Genomic DNA, 20,231 nt, shown 5'->3' on the forward strand with positions numbered 1-20,231 from the left:
TAAGTAATTTTATGCCATAGTTTTCAGCTCATCATAGCTATCTACCTATTGTTAAGCTTAATTAATAGAACACCATAATGCTCAACAGATATTCATGCCCAAGTCTTTAAATTCAAGTTTTAGTTTTTCTTGAAATTGTATTCTGATGTTAGTGGTTTTTTTTAAATTCATATCATAATGTTGCTACTTTAGATGCTGCTTCTGGTTTTAGAAAAATGTTTAACCCTAATCATATAGTGTGAACCTATCTTCCTTTCCATGAAATGCAAATGTAATAATTTTGGCCTTCCCACCCAAAACAAAAATAGGTAGCAGCTAGGTATGTAAAATAATTAATAATTTTTTATATTCTATATTTATTTACTAAAAACTGATATGCCATATCCACTTGGAACTCCACCAATCCCAAGAATGATGGTATCTGGTGACCCGCATGCAGTCGATACGCATTGGAGTGTATCGAAACAGCTGAGTGAAACAAGTACATGGCCACTTCCCCTCCAAGAATAGAGAGCAGGCACTTCTATTTTCAGGATTGGTGTAGGTCCCAGCAGCTAGTTTTCTACCGGAATCTAATTATCATAGATCTGATGTGTCATATAAGAAATATTAAACAAATGTTAGGGACATTTTTTGGGTGGAGTTATAACTTTCTTATAAAGAAAATGTTGGCTTCTATATAAAGTGTGCCCATGTGTATCACAATAAGAGGAAATGTGTCTATTTTGTGTAGACAATTAGATTTAACATACCTTGTGTGTTTGAGAATAGAAATTAGTACTATTTCTGTTGAATAGACTCAATTATGAGCAAAGCTGATACATGTAGTAGCGTATGATTTTTGCAATGTGTTAAGCGTCCTGTCCGATATTTGTTAATGATAAAAAAAGTACTTATGAGGTTATTGCAGCATCTCTGCATGGATTTATCATTCCATATGCTTGTTCTCACATGCATGATTTATTTCTATGCATGCATTATTTTCAAGGTCTTTTAGGTTATCTTACCCTCATCCCTTCAAACCGTGACAGGGCCCTCAGAGGTCTCAATGCCCTTAGTGTCCTAAGGGACTTAATAGCCCCTAATTCTGAGTAGCCCAAGGCATTAGCTATTAAGCTAACCAAAGATACCTATACAAAAACACAAAAGTAATAATCTCATTGGTTTTCCCAATTCTTAAATCATTCAGTGCATCATAAACCAATGGCTTATGCAGGAGATGTTGGAAGTCCTCTTCGTCTCACACCTAAAATCTTCAAAAAATGTAATATTATGAAAATTACAGCCCACCTGTTGGTAAAAAAATATTAGTATTCTTACCATCTTTTCCTGATTAAAGTCCATCCTGAGCGCACTAAAACAAGAACCTATAAAAAAATATATAAGAACTTCCCTATCTATATACTTGGGTCTTACCCTCATGCCTTCAAATCTTGATAATGCACGTAGAGGTCTCAATGCTCTCAAGGTCCTTAGAGACTTAATAGCGACTAGTTGATCATAACCGAGGGCCACCGCCAAAAGGGATATGATAGAAATCTGTTCAGAATTAATGGAATTATTAATCACGGCCTTATTGGTTATTGTTAAAATTGGCCTGAGTAATAATTTTTTATAAATTGTAAGTGGTATATTTTGTTATCTAATTTTTTGCATCATTTCAAGGCTAGACTAAAAAGAATTGTTAAAAAAATGTGATAGAAAATAGCAAAAGTTTAGAGTGAAACAGAACTTCCCTATAAAAAACTAAAGAAAAATGCAAAATATAGTACTTTTAGTAAAGCAATTACTATGTTATATATTTTATTTAATATGTTGTCCATTACCATACCCTGACCTTTAATATTTGGGTGTTTGAATTTGTAAAGTTACATTAATAAAATATCTTTCATGGGCATTCCTCTATTTAATACATTTTAAGTTGTATATGTGTGTGTTAACTTATCTGGAAAAAAAACTTTTTCCCAAAAATTTGGAAATTTATTTTTAATAATGTTTCACAGAAATATATCAAACTATGCATTAATGACATTATATTTATTTTTGGAGTTGGTAAATTTGAATATAAAAGTAGCAAATAATCTTAATATAATAAATAATATGCTATATATTAATATTCTAATAAATCTATATTTTTTTGTATAATAACCTAAGAAAAAAAGAAATAATTATTCAAGAGGAAAAAAAAAAAACAATCCTTCAGGGTTAGAAAAACACAAAGTATAAAAAAAAAATAAAAAAAAAATGTCATGGTTTAATTTTTGATGCCAAAAGAAGATAGTGGGAAAGATAGCCAATCGGAAAGCATTGGCTAGGAAATATTTATTGGGCAAAGATAAACTATTTTTCCTATGACAAAAGCAATGAAAGCAAGCAGTATGAATTATAAGATATAATGATATAAGATAATGTTATTTTAAAAACAAAAATATACATAAAATATTTGTGTTTTCACATGAAAAAAAATATTTCAATTCTAATGAAAGATTTGGTTTCACAAATGGAACACAAATCATAAAGCAAAAGTAATAATGAAAATAAATAAATAAATAAATGAGGTGCACCACAATAAAACCACATTTTAAACAAATCACACCACTCCCATAGTTCCTTTCATTAGAATAATAATGCAAGCAGTGATCGAATGTGCAGATAATATTTTGCATAATAATGTATTTCAAAAACATAAATACTATTTCCTTAAGATAATTCATATGAATTTATTTTTTGATTTGGATATCAGCAATATTATTTTATTTTTTGTTTACATTTACCTTTTTTTTTTAAACAAAGCCGTTAAAAAGTAAAAATAGAAAAAATATATTCGACCACTGCTTGCCACAAACAATGTTATAGGGGCAATAATGCAGCTGATTAACATACCCGCTACTGAAAAATTTTAGCACCATTGATTCCTTTGCAACTGGCACTCAACCTTAATGTCTCTGATTACCCATCAGTCTTCTTCATATAGCCTTGATGAAAAAGTATGTGTTATTAGTTACAGTACTTACCATGTACTGTTGATGCAAAGGGGGGATACCTGAAGTTTTTATTAAATGTAATTTTCTTTTTTTTCTTGTTAGAGCTTAAATTCCATACAAATCAGTATAAATGTCTTAAAATTCCAGCAGCACAGATGGGCCAAATATACTAGACCATGTACTGTATTATTCTATGTTGGTTACAGACTTCAGTTATGAAAGACAGTATCTGTGCACAGCATTATTTTCACTTTTATGAAAATAATATATATCCTGGCACTAGAAATAGGAGAGGACAAAAAATGTCATATAATAGCAAATCTGTACCAATAAAAGATGTATCTTATATAAAACATATTTAAAAGAGGATATAATATAAATTCAATTATGTAATATCTTCTTTTAAATTAGTTTAATGGGTAACTAAACGTATGACAAACCTCTGACATGTCGTAGTGACGTGTCAGAAGGTTTGATTGATGGGGGTCCGAGCATTGAGACCCCCACCAATCGCTAAAACAAAGCGCCAGAACATGTGAGCGCTCAGCCGCTTTGTGTCTGTTCGGCTTTTTCCGGAAATCAATGTATCGGAGTACGGGCTCAATAGAACGTCTATGAGCCCGTACTCCGAAACACTGGCTTTCTGGAAAAAAGCCAAACAGAGACGAAGCGGCTGAGCGCTTACTCGAGCACTTCTGCTTGGATCCCCACCAATCAAAACTTCTGACATGTCACTATGACATGTAAGAAGTTTGTCAAATTTTTAGGTACCCATTAAACATATCTTTTATTGGTACATTTTTGTCCTCCCCTGTTTTTAGGGCCAGGATGAACACTATGGCCCACATTTACTATTGCTGTCTAGTAGTTAGACAGTGTAAACTTAGACCATGCAGACACAAAATGCGTTAAATTTCTCACAGTGGTGCATACTACATGATAATTTTGGCGCATCTTGCATGGAAACTTTTCTCATCCTTATACCACTTTAGATTTGGCTTATTTTGCACCAGAATTTTATGCCAGTTGTTTTGGCGCACATTGGTGCATTTTTAAGCGACGCTCAGCAAGTTATGCCCCTTTCCCCTTGACCCACACCCTCATTTGGAATACTTTTAAAATGTGTCTAGTGCGAACATTAAAATTGTGACAAACTTTGGTGCATTTTGTGACACTTTCTAGACCCAGACAGAGCCGAAAAGCTGTCCCTATATGACCAAAAGTATGTGGACACCTGACCATCTCATCTATAAACCAAGAGTGTTAACATGGAGTTGGGCCACTTTGCAGCTATAACAGGTTTTACACTTCTGGGAAAACTCTCCAGGATTTTGGAGTGTGTCTGGCAATTTGTGTGAGATCAGGCACTGATATTGAATGAGAAGGCCTGGCTCACAATTAATGTTCAAATTCATTCCAAAGTTGTTTGATGGGTTGTGGTCAGGGCTCAACTCCAGCTAAAGCTCGGCATTGCCAAGGTGATCTTAGGCTTATGTGCAGCAGCTCGACCATGCAAACCCATTTCATAAAGCTCCCGACGCACTGTTCTTTTGCTGATGTCACGTCCAGAGGCAGTTTGGAACTGTAGTGAGTGATACAACAGTGAATATGTGATTTTTACTAGCCACACACTTCTACACTCGGCAGAACCGATTTGTGAGTTGGTGTGGTCTTCCAATTCATGGCTGAGCTGTTGTTCCTCTTAGGTGGTTCCACTTCACAATAATAGCACTTACTGTGGATCGGGGCAGATCAAGCAGAAAATGAATTAACCGACTTGTGGGAAAGGCGGCATCCTATGATAACACCACATTTAAATTCACTGAGATCTTCAATCGATGCATTCTACTACCAATATTTGTCTATGGAGATTGAATGGCTGTGTGCTTGTTTTTATGCACCTGATTGCAAAGGATGTGGTTGAAACACCTGAATTTAATAATTAGGAGAGGTGTCTACATATTTTTATACATCTTTTATATTTATATTTTTTTTACCTATTTTTGGCCATTTAATGTATATTACTAACATTGTAGCCTTTTTTTGTAAAACCACAGGGTGATATAGTACTTTTACATTGGGCCGCTCAGCATGGGAAAAGTTTCCATAGTTGGTTAAGTCAAGTGTACACCACATAGATTGTTTCGTACTTTTGTTCCTTAACCCCTGAACGTATTATCACGTTACTGTACGTGATAAAGGTTAAGGGGAAGTATGGAGCGCGCTCCATATACAGCAGGGGACGGCTGTGTTACACAGTCGACACCTCACTGCAACGGGCAGAATAAAAGATTGCGTTTAACACCTTAAATGCAGCGGTTAATCGCGACAGCAGAATTTAAAGTGTTAGAATCAGGGGGGCTCTCAAACAAGTCATCGCGCCCCCCCCCATGGCACTATTGGCCGAAGGCCCCCAGGTCTGCCATCTTTGTACTCCATTGAAGCTCTGCCTCAGAATCACGATATACTGCAATACATTAGTATTGCAGTATATCATGCAAGCGATCCAACGATCGCTGCATCAAGTGCCCTAGGGGGACTGATAAAAAAAAGTTAAAAACAGTTACATTTTTTTTTTTTTTTTATGTTCCAAAAAAAAAGTATTGAAAGTTGCAAAATCCCCCCTTTTAAATTTTTTGCCCTAAATCAATGTTAAAAGAAATAAAAGTTAACATAACTGGTATCACTGCATCCGTAAAAGTCCGAACTATCACAATATAGCATTGTTTAACACGCTCAGTGAATGCCGTAAAAAATATATATATAAAAAACGCAAATTGCTGTTTTTTGGTCACCTTAGCGCTCCAAAAAAATGTAATAGAAACTGATCAAAAAGTTGCATATACCACAAAATGGTATCGGTGAAAACTACGGCTTGCCCTGCAAAATGTAAGCTTTTACATCGCTAAATTAATTGAAAAATGAAAAAGTTATGGCTCTCAGAATATGGCGACACAAAAGATTTTTTAAATTTAGCAAATAGTTGTATTTTTTTAAAAGTGGTAAAACATAAAACAAAACATATAAATTTGGTATCACCGTAATCGTATCAACCTGTAGAATAAGGTGAATATGTCGTTTTTAACACCAGATGGACGCCGTAAAAACCAAACCCCCCAAAAAATGGCGTAATCGCTATTTTTTGACCATTTCAGCCCACAAATATTTTTTTTCGGCTTCCCAGTACATTATGCGGTACAATAAATGGTGCCAAGAAAAACGACAACTTGTCCCGCCAAAAACAAGCCCTCATATGGCTATATATCGACGGAAAAATTAAAAAATTATAGCATTTGCGAGGTGGGGAGGAAAAAACAAAAGTCAAAGTCCGAAAAATGGCTGAGGAGGGAAGGGGTTAATGATCTGCTCAACATATATCTATATTTTACTTTCTCGCTATACAGAAAACAGCTACACAAGGAAATGTGTGACAACATTGAGTTAGAATTTTACAAAAAAATATTAATCAATGCAAAGGGTGAACCTTAGAATTACTGAATTACCCTCCCATTACACCTACATTCAAATAGAAGACTATTCTAAATTTCTTTAAATATATTTGGGTTCCATCTTTTATAATAATGTTTGGTAGAAATTAAAGTGGTTTGCTGGGCTTTTACATTCACGACCCGCACCTATCAGCAGAACAAAGGGGCAATGATGCCCTTCTTTGCAGTACCCAAAACATCAACTTCCGGACATGTGTTGCTGTGTCTGGTGCTGCATTCATGTGAAATGGTGAAATGCAGTACCAGACACAGCCACATCTATATGAACGTCGCTGTTTTGAGTCCTCCAAAGAAGGGTCTGCAGCACTCTAGTGAGCTCTGCTGCCCCTTTATTCTGCTGATGAGTGTTGGTCCCGGGGACTGCACTTATCAATATTGAAGTCCTGTCCTAAAGACACCAATGTAAAATCCCCTCAAAAACTTTGAGACTATTTCTGGCACCTTTGTTTTGGTATGTGAGAGAGAATAAGTTGCAGTTACAAAATATCGACATCTGTATCGATAAAGAAGAATTGAAAATGAAGCTCAAATATAGATAAAAGGCTTTGCATTTCATAATTGAAGTCGTATAATATCTTTTTGTGTTTAATGTTCAATGTCATAAGTAAAATTCCATTTTTGAAAAGTGGTTGATTGTCAACTGTACTGTGGTACCTGTTTATTGATATTCAAGAGTGAGTGCAGGGCTGACTTACTAAGGGCTGATGTCAAATAAATACAGATAAAACCAACAAATTAATTGCAGGGAAACTTAATTACATTTCCTAAGAAATTGATTATTTAGAACCTAAGATTTTCAAATTGAATATAAAACATGAGCAAAAAGTCACATGTCAATTTTAGTAGTTTAAATAACCAAATTTCCACAATGTGTAATACATGTAATCAATATTAAACAATAAAAATATTTTAATATTTAAAAGTAAATTTCTCCTGTCAGCACATACCTTTAAGATATAAATACATCAATATTTTAACAAATCAAACGAAAAAATCAACAGTAAATCAACAATTAAATGAAAAAAATCTGTTGTTTTTTTATTAGAAATATATATATATATTGATTTATTTTTTAAATATCCATATTATTCTAATATAAAACTACATTTTATATATATATATATATATATATATATATATATATATATATATATATATATATATATATACATACATACATACATTTTTCCTCTTTTTTTTCTTTATAATGCTAACGCTAATGAAAATGCTACATAAAAATAGAACTGTATCTGTAAAATTCTTTTCTTAAAAATGTATTTTTTATTATGCTTAGAGTCATGTAATAAAATAATTATGTATATTTAATACCTACATCAACTATCAGGAAGTCCAGCCAGCACCAGGCATTGGTGAAATATTTGGCAAATCCATAGGCCACCCATTTCAGAAGCATTTCAAGAATAAATATGTATGTGAACACTTTATCGGCATATTCCAGCATGGTCTTGATTGTTTTCCGCTGCTCAATATAAATGTCTTCAAAAGCCTGAAATGTATAAAGTAATGTTACATTCAGTTAAGCTGCATGAATTATATTTCATACACATAAAAGTAATTAAAGTGAAACTCCAAACTGAAAACCCAGCTTTGAGAGATGTAGCGCTCCATGTGACGGACAAAGGAGTATTTTATTTTATATTTTTGCTTGAAGTTTTGCTTTAAAGCGCAATCACACTGAAATGTATTCTGCATATATACTTTTACTACTATAGAAAGATAAAAATATCTTCCGGAAACATCACCTAATGAATAATCAGTGTTTATTAACCAATAAAAAGGGTTGAAACATCAAAAGCCGAGGTACATTACAATTAATTAAAACAATACAATCACCCATATAAATAGAAACAGCATGAACGCAAGTTCTAGATACTTACCAGAGCCCCGCTGCTTAGGAGGATCATGAAGATAATAAATGTCTCAAACCAGTTGTGCTCTACAATCCGGAAACATGTTTTCCTGAGGTTCCACCAGTGTTTTCCTTTGCCTTCTAATGTACTAACATCACAAATTGGAAACTTCCTTATACACCCTGCAATCACAATGAGACAATTTATATATTCATCTGTACTTTAATCTGCTAAAGACATCTATCTATCTATCTATCTATCTATCTATCTATCTATCTATCTATCTATCTATCTATCATCTATTATCTATCTATCTATTATCTATCTATCTATCATCTATCTATCTATCGATCGATCGATCGACCGACCGACCGACCGACCGATCTATCTATCTATCTATCTATCTATCTATCTATCTATCTATCTATCTATCTATCTATCTATCTATCTATCTATCTATCTATCTATCTATCTATCTATCTATCTATCTATCTATCTATCTATCTATCTATCTCTATCTCTCTTTTATTGTAATAACCAGTGGTAAAAATAATGGCAAATATTGTGAATACTGGTACATTTACTCGATTTCACATTTTAACTTATTCAATTAGAATTTGGCCATTATTGTATTTTAAAATCTTAGCATCAATAATAGATGACAATAAGCTAATTAAATACTTTACACACAACTGTAAAACAAGTTCTTTTCATTATAAAGTTGCTTTATTCTTCCTGCAATTTCGCTGCAGAATAGTCGGACTCCTTCCCAAACGATAACAGCTTATCTTCGGGGAACATTTTAGATGGAAACGAAATGTCCAAACCAGACAACCCCTTTACATTCCACACTGTACCTGAGCACTGTACAAACAATGCAAGTGAATGATTGAACCCGGACGTTTAGGAGGGATCCACATGGGATTTCAATCATCCCTGTGGTTTTCTCCTTAAAAGGTTAAATTTCAGGCTTTCCTGCTGTTGCTGGGCAGAATTAGTATTGTGCCGAGCGATTGTCTGTCATTGGCCTTTAAGTTCTGGCCCATGTGACATGGCAACACTGGGAGAATTTACCTTTGCCCAGTAACTGGCATAGGATCGGGAGAAGGTCAGAGGTCAGCTGACCTTTAGGGAAATAAAAGGGAGGAATATGCTGTGGCCTGGTCAGACCTTTAGATTTTCGTGAAGAGGAAGAAGGACGCTGCTCAGACCCTCCCTCCCAATTTATTTAGGATAATTTAAATGTATTTTAATTTTCATGTAATTCTTGTCACAGCTTTTATTGTAACATGACATCTTGTTTTCTGGCGTCTTGAGATTATGGCTAAGTCTTGTTTAATATTATTAAATGGTTATTTATGTTTTATTGAAAGTTTATAAAAAGATTATTTGGTAACCTTTAACCCGTTAGTGACCGCCAATACGCCTTCTCTTGGCGTCCACTAATGAGCTTTATTCCGATGCAATAGCCTTTTCACGGCGGTGCATCAGAATAAATAAACAGAGCCGGGAGCCGTTAAATCTCCCTGCTCTCAGCTACCAGAGGTAGCTGAAGGCTGGGGGCGTCCCTGCTCTAACGGGAGAGATCGATATAAGTATCGATCTCACCCGTTTAACCCCTCAGATGCGGCGCTCAATAGCTGGGGGCTCCCTCTCTCTCCCACCGACATCCGGCGATAAGATTGCCGAGTCTCTGTGTCTTCTATGGCAGCCGGGGGCCTAATAAAGGCCCCCAGGTCTGCCTGTAGTGTATGCCTCCTAGGCCATGCCAGAGGCATGACCTAGCAGATGCCTGTCCGTTTTAAACGGACAGGCAGTAATACACTGGAATACATTAGTATTGCAGCGTATTATAAAAGCGATCGGAGGATCGCATATTAAAGTCCCCTAGTTGGACTAGTAAAAAAGTAAAAAAAAAAAGTTCATAAAGTTAATAAAAAAAGTGAAAAAAAAAATGAAAAAACCACTTTTTCCCCTTACAAAATGCTTTACTATTAAAAAAACAAAATAAAGTAAAAAAGGTTACACATATTTGGTATCGCCGCATCCGTAACGACCCCAACTATAAAGTTATTACATTACTTAACCCGCACGGTGAACGCCGTAAAAAATTAAATAAAAAACAATGGAAAAATTGCTGTGTTCTGTATATCCTGCCTTAAAAAAAAATGTAATAAAAAGTGATGAAAAAGTCACATCTATTTCAAAATGGTACCAATAAAAACTACAAGTCATCCCACAAAAAAAAAAAAAACGCCCTCATACAACTGCATTGGCGGAACAATAAAAAAGTTATGGCTCTTCAAATATGGAGACACAAAAACAAATAATTTTGAAAAAAAAAGTGTTTTTACTGTGTAAAAGTAGTAAAACAAACAAACGCTATACAAATTTGGTATCATTATAATCGTAACAACCAGTGGAATAAAGTTATTGTATTATTTATACCACACGGTAAACGGCGTTGATTTGGGATGCAAAAAAGTGTAGCGAAATTGCTGTTTTTTTTCTATCCCCCCGCAAAAAAAGTTAATAAAAGTTAATCAATAAATTATATGTACCCCAAAATGGTGCTATTAAAAAATACAACTTGTCCTGCAAAAAACAAGACCATATACAACTATGTTGACACAAAAATAAAAAATGTATAGCTCTTGGAATGCGACGATTGAAAAACGTTAAATAAAATAGCTTGGTCATTAAGGTTTAAAATAGGCTGGTCATTAAAGGGTTAATAAAGGCCGTGGCCAAAATAACTTTTACTCCACCAACCAGTCTGTTTCCGTTGTCTTTATTATTAGTTTTAAGTATGATGTGTAATCCCATGGCGTTTTACAACATGCTGCATATTTTCAAATCTGCATCATGAGATTATGGCCTTCAGCCTTTCAAACTGAATAACCAGATATATCCAATTTAGAAATAACCTAACGATCAAGTCAAGGATCAGACAATATTTAAGTAAATATCAAGAGCTAATAACCAAAAGCAATTGCTAGGACTCCATATAACCTATTATAATATTTGGATGTCATAGAGGGGGTTCTGTGCTTGGAATTCCCCTCTATGAGCCAGAGCAGAGATTCACTAAGTTAGAGCTTTATTTGAGTGGCCTGCCTTTAAATGCATGCTTGTTATTAGAGGAGAGGTGATCTTCATGAGACTACCCCTTTAAGTGATCAGATCACTCGGAGGCCAGTTAACCTCAGCCTCTGTATATCTATCAAAAAATGTATAACTAAACTAATTCTAAGACTATATGCACCTTTTTTTACTTGTACTATATGTTAGGATTAAAAGGGTTTTCCAGACAATAAAAATTAATGGCCTAGCCTCAGGATAGGCCATCAATAGCTGATGGGTTGGGGTCCGACTCCCAGGACCCCCGACAAGCAGCTGTTTTGAAGGGGCCGCAGGGTTCGTACGAGCGCTCCTTCCCCTTCATTTCTTCTTGCTCACTGTGAAACGTCGACACGCATTTAGCGACGATTCACAGGTATTGCAACCTCCCTCTCCCATTGGCCTATCAGCTATTGATGGCCTATCCAGAAGATAGGTCATCAATTTTTATTGTCTGAAAAACCCCTTTAATGGTTACCTTACAAAAACAACAAAAATATAATATAAATATGTGTGTGTATATACTGTGTATATATATATATATATATATATATATATATATATACACATGTATATATATATAGGTGTATATATATATATATATATATGTATTAAAACAGAAACACAATGCAAACTGTTAATTTAAGGCACATAATTGGCAATACTGTGAATGTTCTATTTCTTTCAATCAGAATTTTATATCTTTAAAATTTATTTTGCAGTATCCAGTGATTTCCTCTATGTTGTAATTGTTTTTAAACTATCTCAGGGAGAAATGTATTAAACACATGGAGATTATTATAGTTCTGTAATAGACCCATTGAAATTGTAAACCACTAATTGAAAGATTAATGTTTTGTACTGTGAGTGAATGCACAGAAAATTACAAAAGTAAAAGCGTGGAGGACAATATCGTCACAGCTGGGTAAAAATACCTTCTGTAAAGCAAGCTTCTGGTTCCATGATTTCCTCTTGTTCCACTAAAGCTACGGGTTCTCCTTCCCCTACTGGTCTGATATCAACAGTGCTGCCTTCTGATGAGCTTGATAGGGTTAATTTCTGCAAAATAAGTGATTCATGAGGTACGGTATAAAAAAACAAAACAAAGACACATTCCCCTTTAAACTGTAACCTCCTCTTAAAACTAGATAGTAATCAATCATCAGATTCCTATTAAAGAGTATCTGACCTCTCCTACTAAATAATTGTATTTCCCATGAAATAACAATTCTGGAGCATCTTTTTATAGAACTCCCTTGTTCCTCTGTTATTCCTCTTAGAAATGTGTAAATTAATTGACAACTGGATGTTACCAGTTGGGGGTGTGTCCCTACACAGCCTGACACAGTCTAATCAGGGCTGACACAGTGAGACTGTGGAGGGTCACAACTCTTAGACAGGTGAAATGGTAATGCCCAGTTGTTCATTTATTCATAAATTTCTAGGAGGAATAACAGCAGAATGGCACAACACAGAGTTTTAAGAAAAAATGTTACAGAATTTTTGTTTTATGGAGAATACAAGTATTTACTAAGATTGACATATTAGAAGGGGTGACAGGTCCTCATTAAAGCAAAATCATACAGCAAATACCCACCTCCAGGGCTACCATCTTGATCAACAGTCCCGAGCTGCCATGTCTGGCTTTCATACTGTCATGGTAACATAACGTTTTTGAACTGAGAGGGGATCTTCTAAATGTTCAATTTGTAAAAATGAGCACTTAAAAGGAAAATCTAATCAATATGGTCTTCTGCTATGTCATCGGCACATTGTTGTAGTCTGTGATCTTAGACCATCACTGATTACCATAAAGAAAGAGCTCATACCTTTGGTACTGAAAACCATGTCACAACATCATAAGCAAACTTTGAATTGACTTGAATGGTCGCTTGATTAGAATGTTGTGTGAGATTTTAAGTCACAACATCTTTGAGAATTCTATAGAGTCCATCCATTCTGGAAATCAGTAGTGGTCTGAGATCACAACCTTCATTTGACCTTGTATCTATGACACATCAGAAGATACATTTGACTGGACTTCCCCTTTAAAGTGTGCCTCCAATTCAATTCTCCTGCCCAATCTGACATCCAGCATGAAGATCCACTGGGTGCATGCCGGGCATTACAGTTGCCGAGGCAACGGTATGAAGTCCGGAGTCCTATGTTTATTAATTGGGCCTGTGCCGCCAGGTGTGCACCCTGTGCCCCTTCATGTAACTGATTTGGACGAACACTTCAAATATGTTGCCAAGTGAGAACGCAGTACTCAATTAAAGGCGTTGTCTAATGAAGGCAACCCATTTCCATATACACTATTAGGGGCATAAGGATGTCAAAGAAGGGTGTGCCCGCTAAGGAGCTCCCTCTTTAAGCCGCTATGTAAGAGCCTTTCTCGCTACGGTGGACTAGAGCCGTCCATGTATTGACTGTATTGTTTATATAAGACCATGGCTTTTCAGCACATGAATAACACCCAATTGGTAAGTCTCTTCTTTTTAATCATAAGTATATTCTTGATAATAATCACCCTAATCTCTGAAAACCTCTGTTCTCTATCAAATCTTCATAAACAGTGTATCAGAAATTCCCTAACATTTGTCCTACTGCAAGCAAGAGTAATTCAAATGCTTCATAATTGTGACAGCAAACTACATTTTCCATCATCCAAAGAAAGTCATGAAAACATACGTGTGACAGATAAAGACCACAATGTTGAGACATTTTACACAAAATGTTTTGCACAGTATGTTATTTCCCTTGTTTTGTATTGTCTTGAATTATTGTATTGTCTTTTCTTCTTAGTCTCTATTCAGACTAGCATCATGGCTTCAGTTTATAAAAGAAGCCACGACACTCACTGATCAAAACGGTCAGCGACGGACTCCAGTGAATTATAAAGGGGTCCTTCGGGGTTATGACAATTTTTTTCGTGTTTTTTTACGTCAAGTGTGGCATGTTGTTCTATTCTTCCCAGCAAAAGTGAAGGAAACCTCTACAGAACCTGATTGCACTAATGTTAACAGATCCTTACTTGTGCTAGAGGTTCCAAATAATTACTTCTTTCTTTAAAGAGCAACTGCACTTTCGCAAAACGTTTGAAATGTCAGAGACATATCACAAATTTTTGATCGCTGAGGGCTTAGGTGTGACTCACACTCCTCGTTAGACTGAAGATGGTCTCATAGATGTTCTAAGTGAGCCCATTGTTGCTGTCAGATTGGGTCACTGTTACTAGTGCGGTAACGCAGGGGTCAGTATTGGGCCATCTCTACAGGGGTCAATATTCCTGCAAAACAATTTCAACACCTAGTGGAGTCTATGCCGCAATGAATTGCTGCGGTTCTGAAGGCCAAAGGATGTCCAACTTTGTCTATAATAAAGTGTAGATGGATTGGATACATTTTAGGTTTGGCTAGAGAAGTAACAAATGAGGTTTAACATTAATAAATCTAAGGTTATGCACTTGGGAAGTAAAAACACATGCCAAGATTACTGACTAAATGGGAAAACACATACAAATCACTGGTCAGGCCCCACATGGAATACTGCATATTAGCATACTGCACATAGTAAAGCTGGTGCGGGTTTAGAGGTGAGGAACCAAAGTAATAGATGGAATGCGTGGACTGCGGTACCCAGACAGACTATCAAAATTGGGGTTGTTTGGAAAAATAAGGCTTTTGGGTGACCTAATAACTATGTATAAATATATATCTAAGGTCTTTACAGAGAACACTCTAATGATCTATTTATACCAAGGACTGTAGCTATAACAAGTGGGATTCCTCTACATATAGAGGAAAGAAGGTTTCTATATCTTCTTGCCAACATTTGTATTGCCTTTTGCGGGAGACTTTTAAGGTCCACTCTGGTCTGCCCACAAAATAGCCTGGGAAGGCCACTTTTATACAAATATGCATACATCTGCTCAGTTTTTGACCCGTTTGCGGTACAATCACGCAAAGAAAACGGAACCGCTGTGAAGGATGCTATATCAATATGGAAAGGGATTCTTTGCTGTCAGAGCATTGAGACTATGAAGATCTCTATCAGAGGAAGTTGTCATGATTAATTTGCTGAAATATTTTAGAGCGGATCTGAATGCCCTTTTTTTAAATAGTACTACAAGTTATTTGTACTAGATAACTGGGCAAGGTTTGTTGATCGAGGGATTTATTCTGATTGCCATATTTGACGTCCGTAAGAAATTTTACCCCTCAGATTAGAAAAACTGGCTTGTGGCTCTCTAGGGTTATTTTGCCTTATTCTGGATGATCAATGCAGAAGAATAAGTTACTAGATAGACTTGATAAGTTACTATATCACTAATGTTATCAAAAAGACATTGTGTAGCCCCACAAATATACACACGACTGTCATTATTCAAGCAGAGGATGATGTCCCTGTGAAAACATGAAATTGCATGCAGAATTGTTGTCATGAGATCACCAAAATACAGCAGCTGCAGGCTTGGGCTTGTACTTATTAGCACTGGTATCTCCGCATAGAATACTTTTTTTTTTCGTCTTTTAAGCGCATATTGAAGGACATTTTATGTATCACATTTAATAATTCTTTAATTTTTCAGCTGACGCTGCTCTATTGAGAATACTTGAATATTCTAATTTTGGCAAACAGCTGCAACGTCTTCCGCTCTCAGATTCGGATTAGTGATTTATTTACGTAAGATGACGTAAGGTTTTCATTGCCTTCTATGTTCCTTCCTTTATTTGTTTACTGTATGTGTATGAGGATATATTTATTAGAAGCAATGAGCACAGTAGGCATCCATAGAAGATTCATCAACTTCCTTCTGCCTTTGTCTTCTCTTTAACCGCTGATCTCGTGGGTACACTGGCAGTACATGCGAAATCAGAGCGACGGATATTTCAAGTCTAACTGCCATATCTCCCACTCCTTTGCCCTGCCCCGGGGGACTAGACAGGGGTAGCCTTTGTCCCCTTCCCTATTTGCATTGGCAATTGAACCTCTTTCTTTAGTGTTCAAATAACACTTCCATATGTTTGAATAGATAACAATGCTATACATATAGCTGTACAGCTATAATGCTGCTGCCACCATAAATTGCTCAAATCATATATTGTATAGCACCACACAATGCCTAAGTAAATACCACAATAGAGTTCTCACAAAATACCACCATATAGTGGACAAATAACAGCTCCATACATAAAGTAATACATAAAGTACTGATATTTATAAGCATTCTATACAATGTATAAATAATACTTTTATTATACAGATAATATTATGATTCGTGGTGGTCAACAGTATTGGCTTCTATGGCGCGATCTGTGGCATTACATCCCTAAGACTGGCCATAATGGCATCAACTGTAGTTTAGATTGGTGGACATCAGCAATGCTATGTATCATTCCTGGGCTAATGAGCATTATGATCCCGCTCGGTCAGCCTGCAGACAGTACACGCTATGTCTCGGATACCCCGACAAGGATTTTTGGGCCCTTTTCATAGATGCTGGTACACCCACTAATGAAGCACAATAAGGAATCTTATAGCTTCTGATTTAAAGGGGTCGGTGAAAGATCCTTTTTCAGTTTAATGGTTTTTAAATTGCACTAAAAATGTGCCACCACTGTTGGACAAAACGATAGAAAACCGTCCCCTCCCCAAAACGGCAAAATTGGATTATAACTAAACAGCACATACTATCCTACAGCCAATGCTGCAAGACAGACAGTAATTACCTCATAATACAACAGCATTAAAACAGCTCAGAAAATGTGCTCAGGGGATTTTATATTCACTTGGCAGAGAGGATATAGTAATAATCCACTTAGATCCATCTTAAAGAGGCTCTGTCACCAGATTTTGCAACCCCTATCTGCTATTAAAGCAGATAGGCGCTGCAATGTAGATTACAGTAACGTTTTTATTTTTAAAAAACGAGCATTTTTGGCCAAGTTATGACCATTTTTGTAATTATGCAAATGAGGCTTGCAAAAGTCCAAGTGGGTGTGTTTAAAAGTAAAAGTCCAAGTGGGCGTGTATTAGGTGCGTACATCGGGGCGTTTTTAATACTTTTACTAGCTGGGCGCTGTGAAGAGAAGTAACATCCTCTTCTCTTCAGAACGCCCAGCTTCTGACAGTGCAGATCTGTGACGTCACTCACAGGTCCTGCATCGTGACGGCCACATCGGCAGCAGAGGCTACAGTTGATTCTGCAGCAGCATCAGCGTTTGCAGGTAAGATCGACTTACCTGCAAACGCTGATGCTGCTGCAGAATCAACTGTAGCCTCTGGTGCCGATGTGGCCGTCACGATGCAGGACCTGTGAGTGACGTCACAGATCTGCACTGTCACAAGCTGGGCGTTCTGAAGAGAAGAGGATGTTACTTCTCATCAGAGCGCCCAGCTAGTGAAAGTAGTAAAAACGCCCCGATGTACGCACATAATACACACCCACTTGGACTTTTACTTTTAAACACACCCACTTGGACTTTTGCAAGCCTCATTTGCATAACTACAAAAATGGTCATAACTTGGCCAAAAATGCTCGTTTTTTTAAAATAAAAACGTTACTGTAATCTACATTGCAGCGCCTATCTGCTGCAATAGCAGATAGGGGTTGCAAAATCTGGTGACAGAGCCTCTTTAAAGAGTCCCTCTGTCTGTGTGTCTGACATATTCTGCACATATGGATGTAGCCATCTTTAACTTGACTCTGATAACTTGCTGCAGCGTGATATCACACAACAAAAGCCATTGAAAAAGTCAAGATAGGTTTGCACGATGCATCGAAACTTCGATACTGTTTCGATACCGTGCACCCTCAAACGGTTTAATACCTTTAATTCATGTATGTCGATACTAGGCTGTGCGGTCGCACAGCTTAGTATTGTAACACATGAATGTAGTAAGAGCGGGGCTGCGGCTGTGTAATACAGCCATTGCCCCGCTCCTGAGTGCTGACAAGTGCGCGCGCGGTCAGCATGAGGTGATGCGACCAGCTCTGCACTAATGATTTCCGGCACTGAAGACAGAACATGGCAGGCGCACTACAAAACACCCCCATGTTCTGTCTTCAGTGCCTGCGCCACCGCTCATTATTGCAGCGCCGGCCGCATCACCTCATGCTGACCGCACATGCGCACGTGTATTACACAGCCACAGCCACGCTCTAACGACGGAGATGAGAGAAACCTCTAATCTCCGCCGCTATTCCCCTGAATGCTGCGATCAAATCTGACCGCAACATTCAAGGGGAAAATGAGAAGGGGGGATGCCCTTTGGATGCGTCACAGGGAATTCCTGTGACGCGATCAAGCAACATACCATATATGGGCAGACAGCCCAGGGTCCATTGAAGGACCCCAGGTCTGTCTGACCATATTTCCTGTTGCTAGGGCATACTTAGGTATGTCCCAACAATTGCCGGTGTACTAGCCGTACACAGGCTAATGTACTGGCATATAGATATATGCCAGTACATTAAAGTTTAAAAGTAAAAAATAAATAAAGTAATGTTAAATTAAAAAAAATACACACCTTTTTTTTACAATAAATTACAATAAATACATTAAAATAAGTCTCAATACATAAAATATACACATATTCGGTATCGTCAAGACCGTAATAACACATTTATAGCGTCATTTATCATGTTTACGCTGTTATAAAATAAAATAAAAACTTATTTCTTTCACTTATTAACGTAAGGCACGAGGTATTATGAATTTTGAACCTCCATGTGCCTCACATTAATAGTAATTAACCCTATCATGTACCTCACACATTAACCCAATGTTGTCCATTATGACTGTGAGGAACATGATGTGGTTAATTAATGTGAGGCACATGGAGGTTCAAAATCCATCACACCAGGTGCCTCACAGCAGAAAATGGAAGAACTTTTTTTTAATTATTATTATTATTGTTGGCAAAGTATAGTTTTGGTATCGAGTATTGCAATACTACACGAAGTATCGGTATCGAAGTCCAAATTCTGCTATCGTGGCAACCCTATTATTTAATGCGTTAAAAGTTAAAGTAAAGACGGCTACATCTGTACATCCATTCGACTCAAATGGGTCAAAGCCAAAAAGTGATGTAAACCTCATAAATGTATTTGTGTAGTATTACCCAAACTAACCAGTAAGTTTAAAAAGAAATGTAAAAAAATGGAAATCTCACGGAACTTTTATAATTATATCATATAAAATACAACATGAATGTAAAATATCCGCCAAGCCCCGATGCAGATACTGCTGACAATGAAATACGTAGATGCATTGGGACTGCCAGAGCGGCAGCCACTCTTACTTGGCAGCTGTCCACTCTGGCGAGTAGAGGTGGGTTCTTAGCAGGGGACTTCCTCTATGACATCATATGCCCTAATAGGGAATATGGACAGGAGCTGTCTTGATGAAACAACTTCTTTAATGTGGACCTGTCAGCGCCGCTTGTACTGTCACGTCGACTGCATGAACGTTCAAGTCAATTTATCCATAGCATATTTGCCAACAGTCCCCTTTTTATTTTTTTGCAAAGAAGTAGGGTGTATACTATTTTTTTGCATTAAAATGAGTGTTTATGACAGTTTTGAGAACAGAAGGAAGCAGGGCTTCTAACTGGCTGGCGGTTTGGGATTTAATGTTGGTAAGTATACCATAATCTACACTTCGAAGACGATTTGTCAGCAGATTTTTTTGGTGCTAGTCTTTATTGGGTGTAGATTTCCTTTTCCTGTGGACATTGGTAAT

The 20,231-nt window shown here is 36.6% G+C and overlaps 1 protein-coding gene across 6 annotated transcripts in view; it reads right to left on the bottom strand.

Moving 5' to 3' along the window:
• LOC142655346 (sodium channel protein type 2 subunit alpha-like) overlaps positions 1 to 20,231 on the bottom strand; it is a 136,445-nt gene that overhangs the window by 18,436 nt on the left and 97,778 nt on the right. For 5 of the 6 annotated variants that reach the window (XM_075829385.1, XM_075829389.1, XM_075829384.1 and 2 more), the window contains exons 18-21: positions 12,420 to 12,543; positions 8,392 to 8,546; positions 7,827 to 8,000; positions 1,008 to 1,130 (exon numbers count right to left, since the gene is read on the bottom strand). In XM_075829385.1, the coding sequence (XP_075685500.1) occupies positions 1,008 to 1,130; positions 7,827 to 8,000; positions 8,392 to 8,546; positions 12,420 to 12,543 (576 nt within the window). Of the gene's footprint in view, positions 1 to 1,007; positions 1,131 to 1,416; positions 1,540 to 7,826; positions 8,001 to 8,391; positions 8,547 to 12,419; positions 12,544 to 20,231 lie in introns of all 6 variants that reach the window. The other variant, XM_075829386.1, reaches the window with a different exon arrangement.

The sequence above is a fragment of the Rhinoderma darwinii genome, chromosome 6 (assembly GCF_050947455.1).
Source record: "Rhinoderma darwinii isolate aRhiDar2 chromosome 6, aRhiDar2.hap1, whole genome shotgun sequence".
NCBI classification, from domain to species: Eukaryota; Metazoa; Chordata; class Amphibia; order Anura; family Rhinodermatidae; genus Rhinoderma; species Rhinoderma darwinii.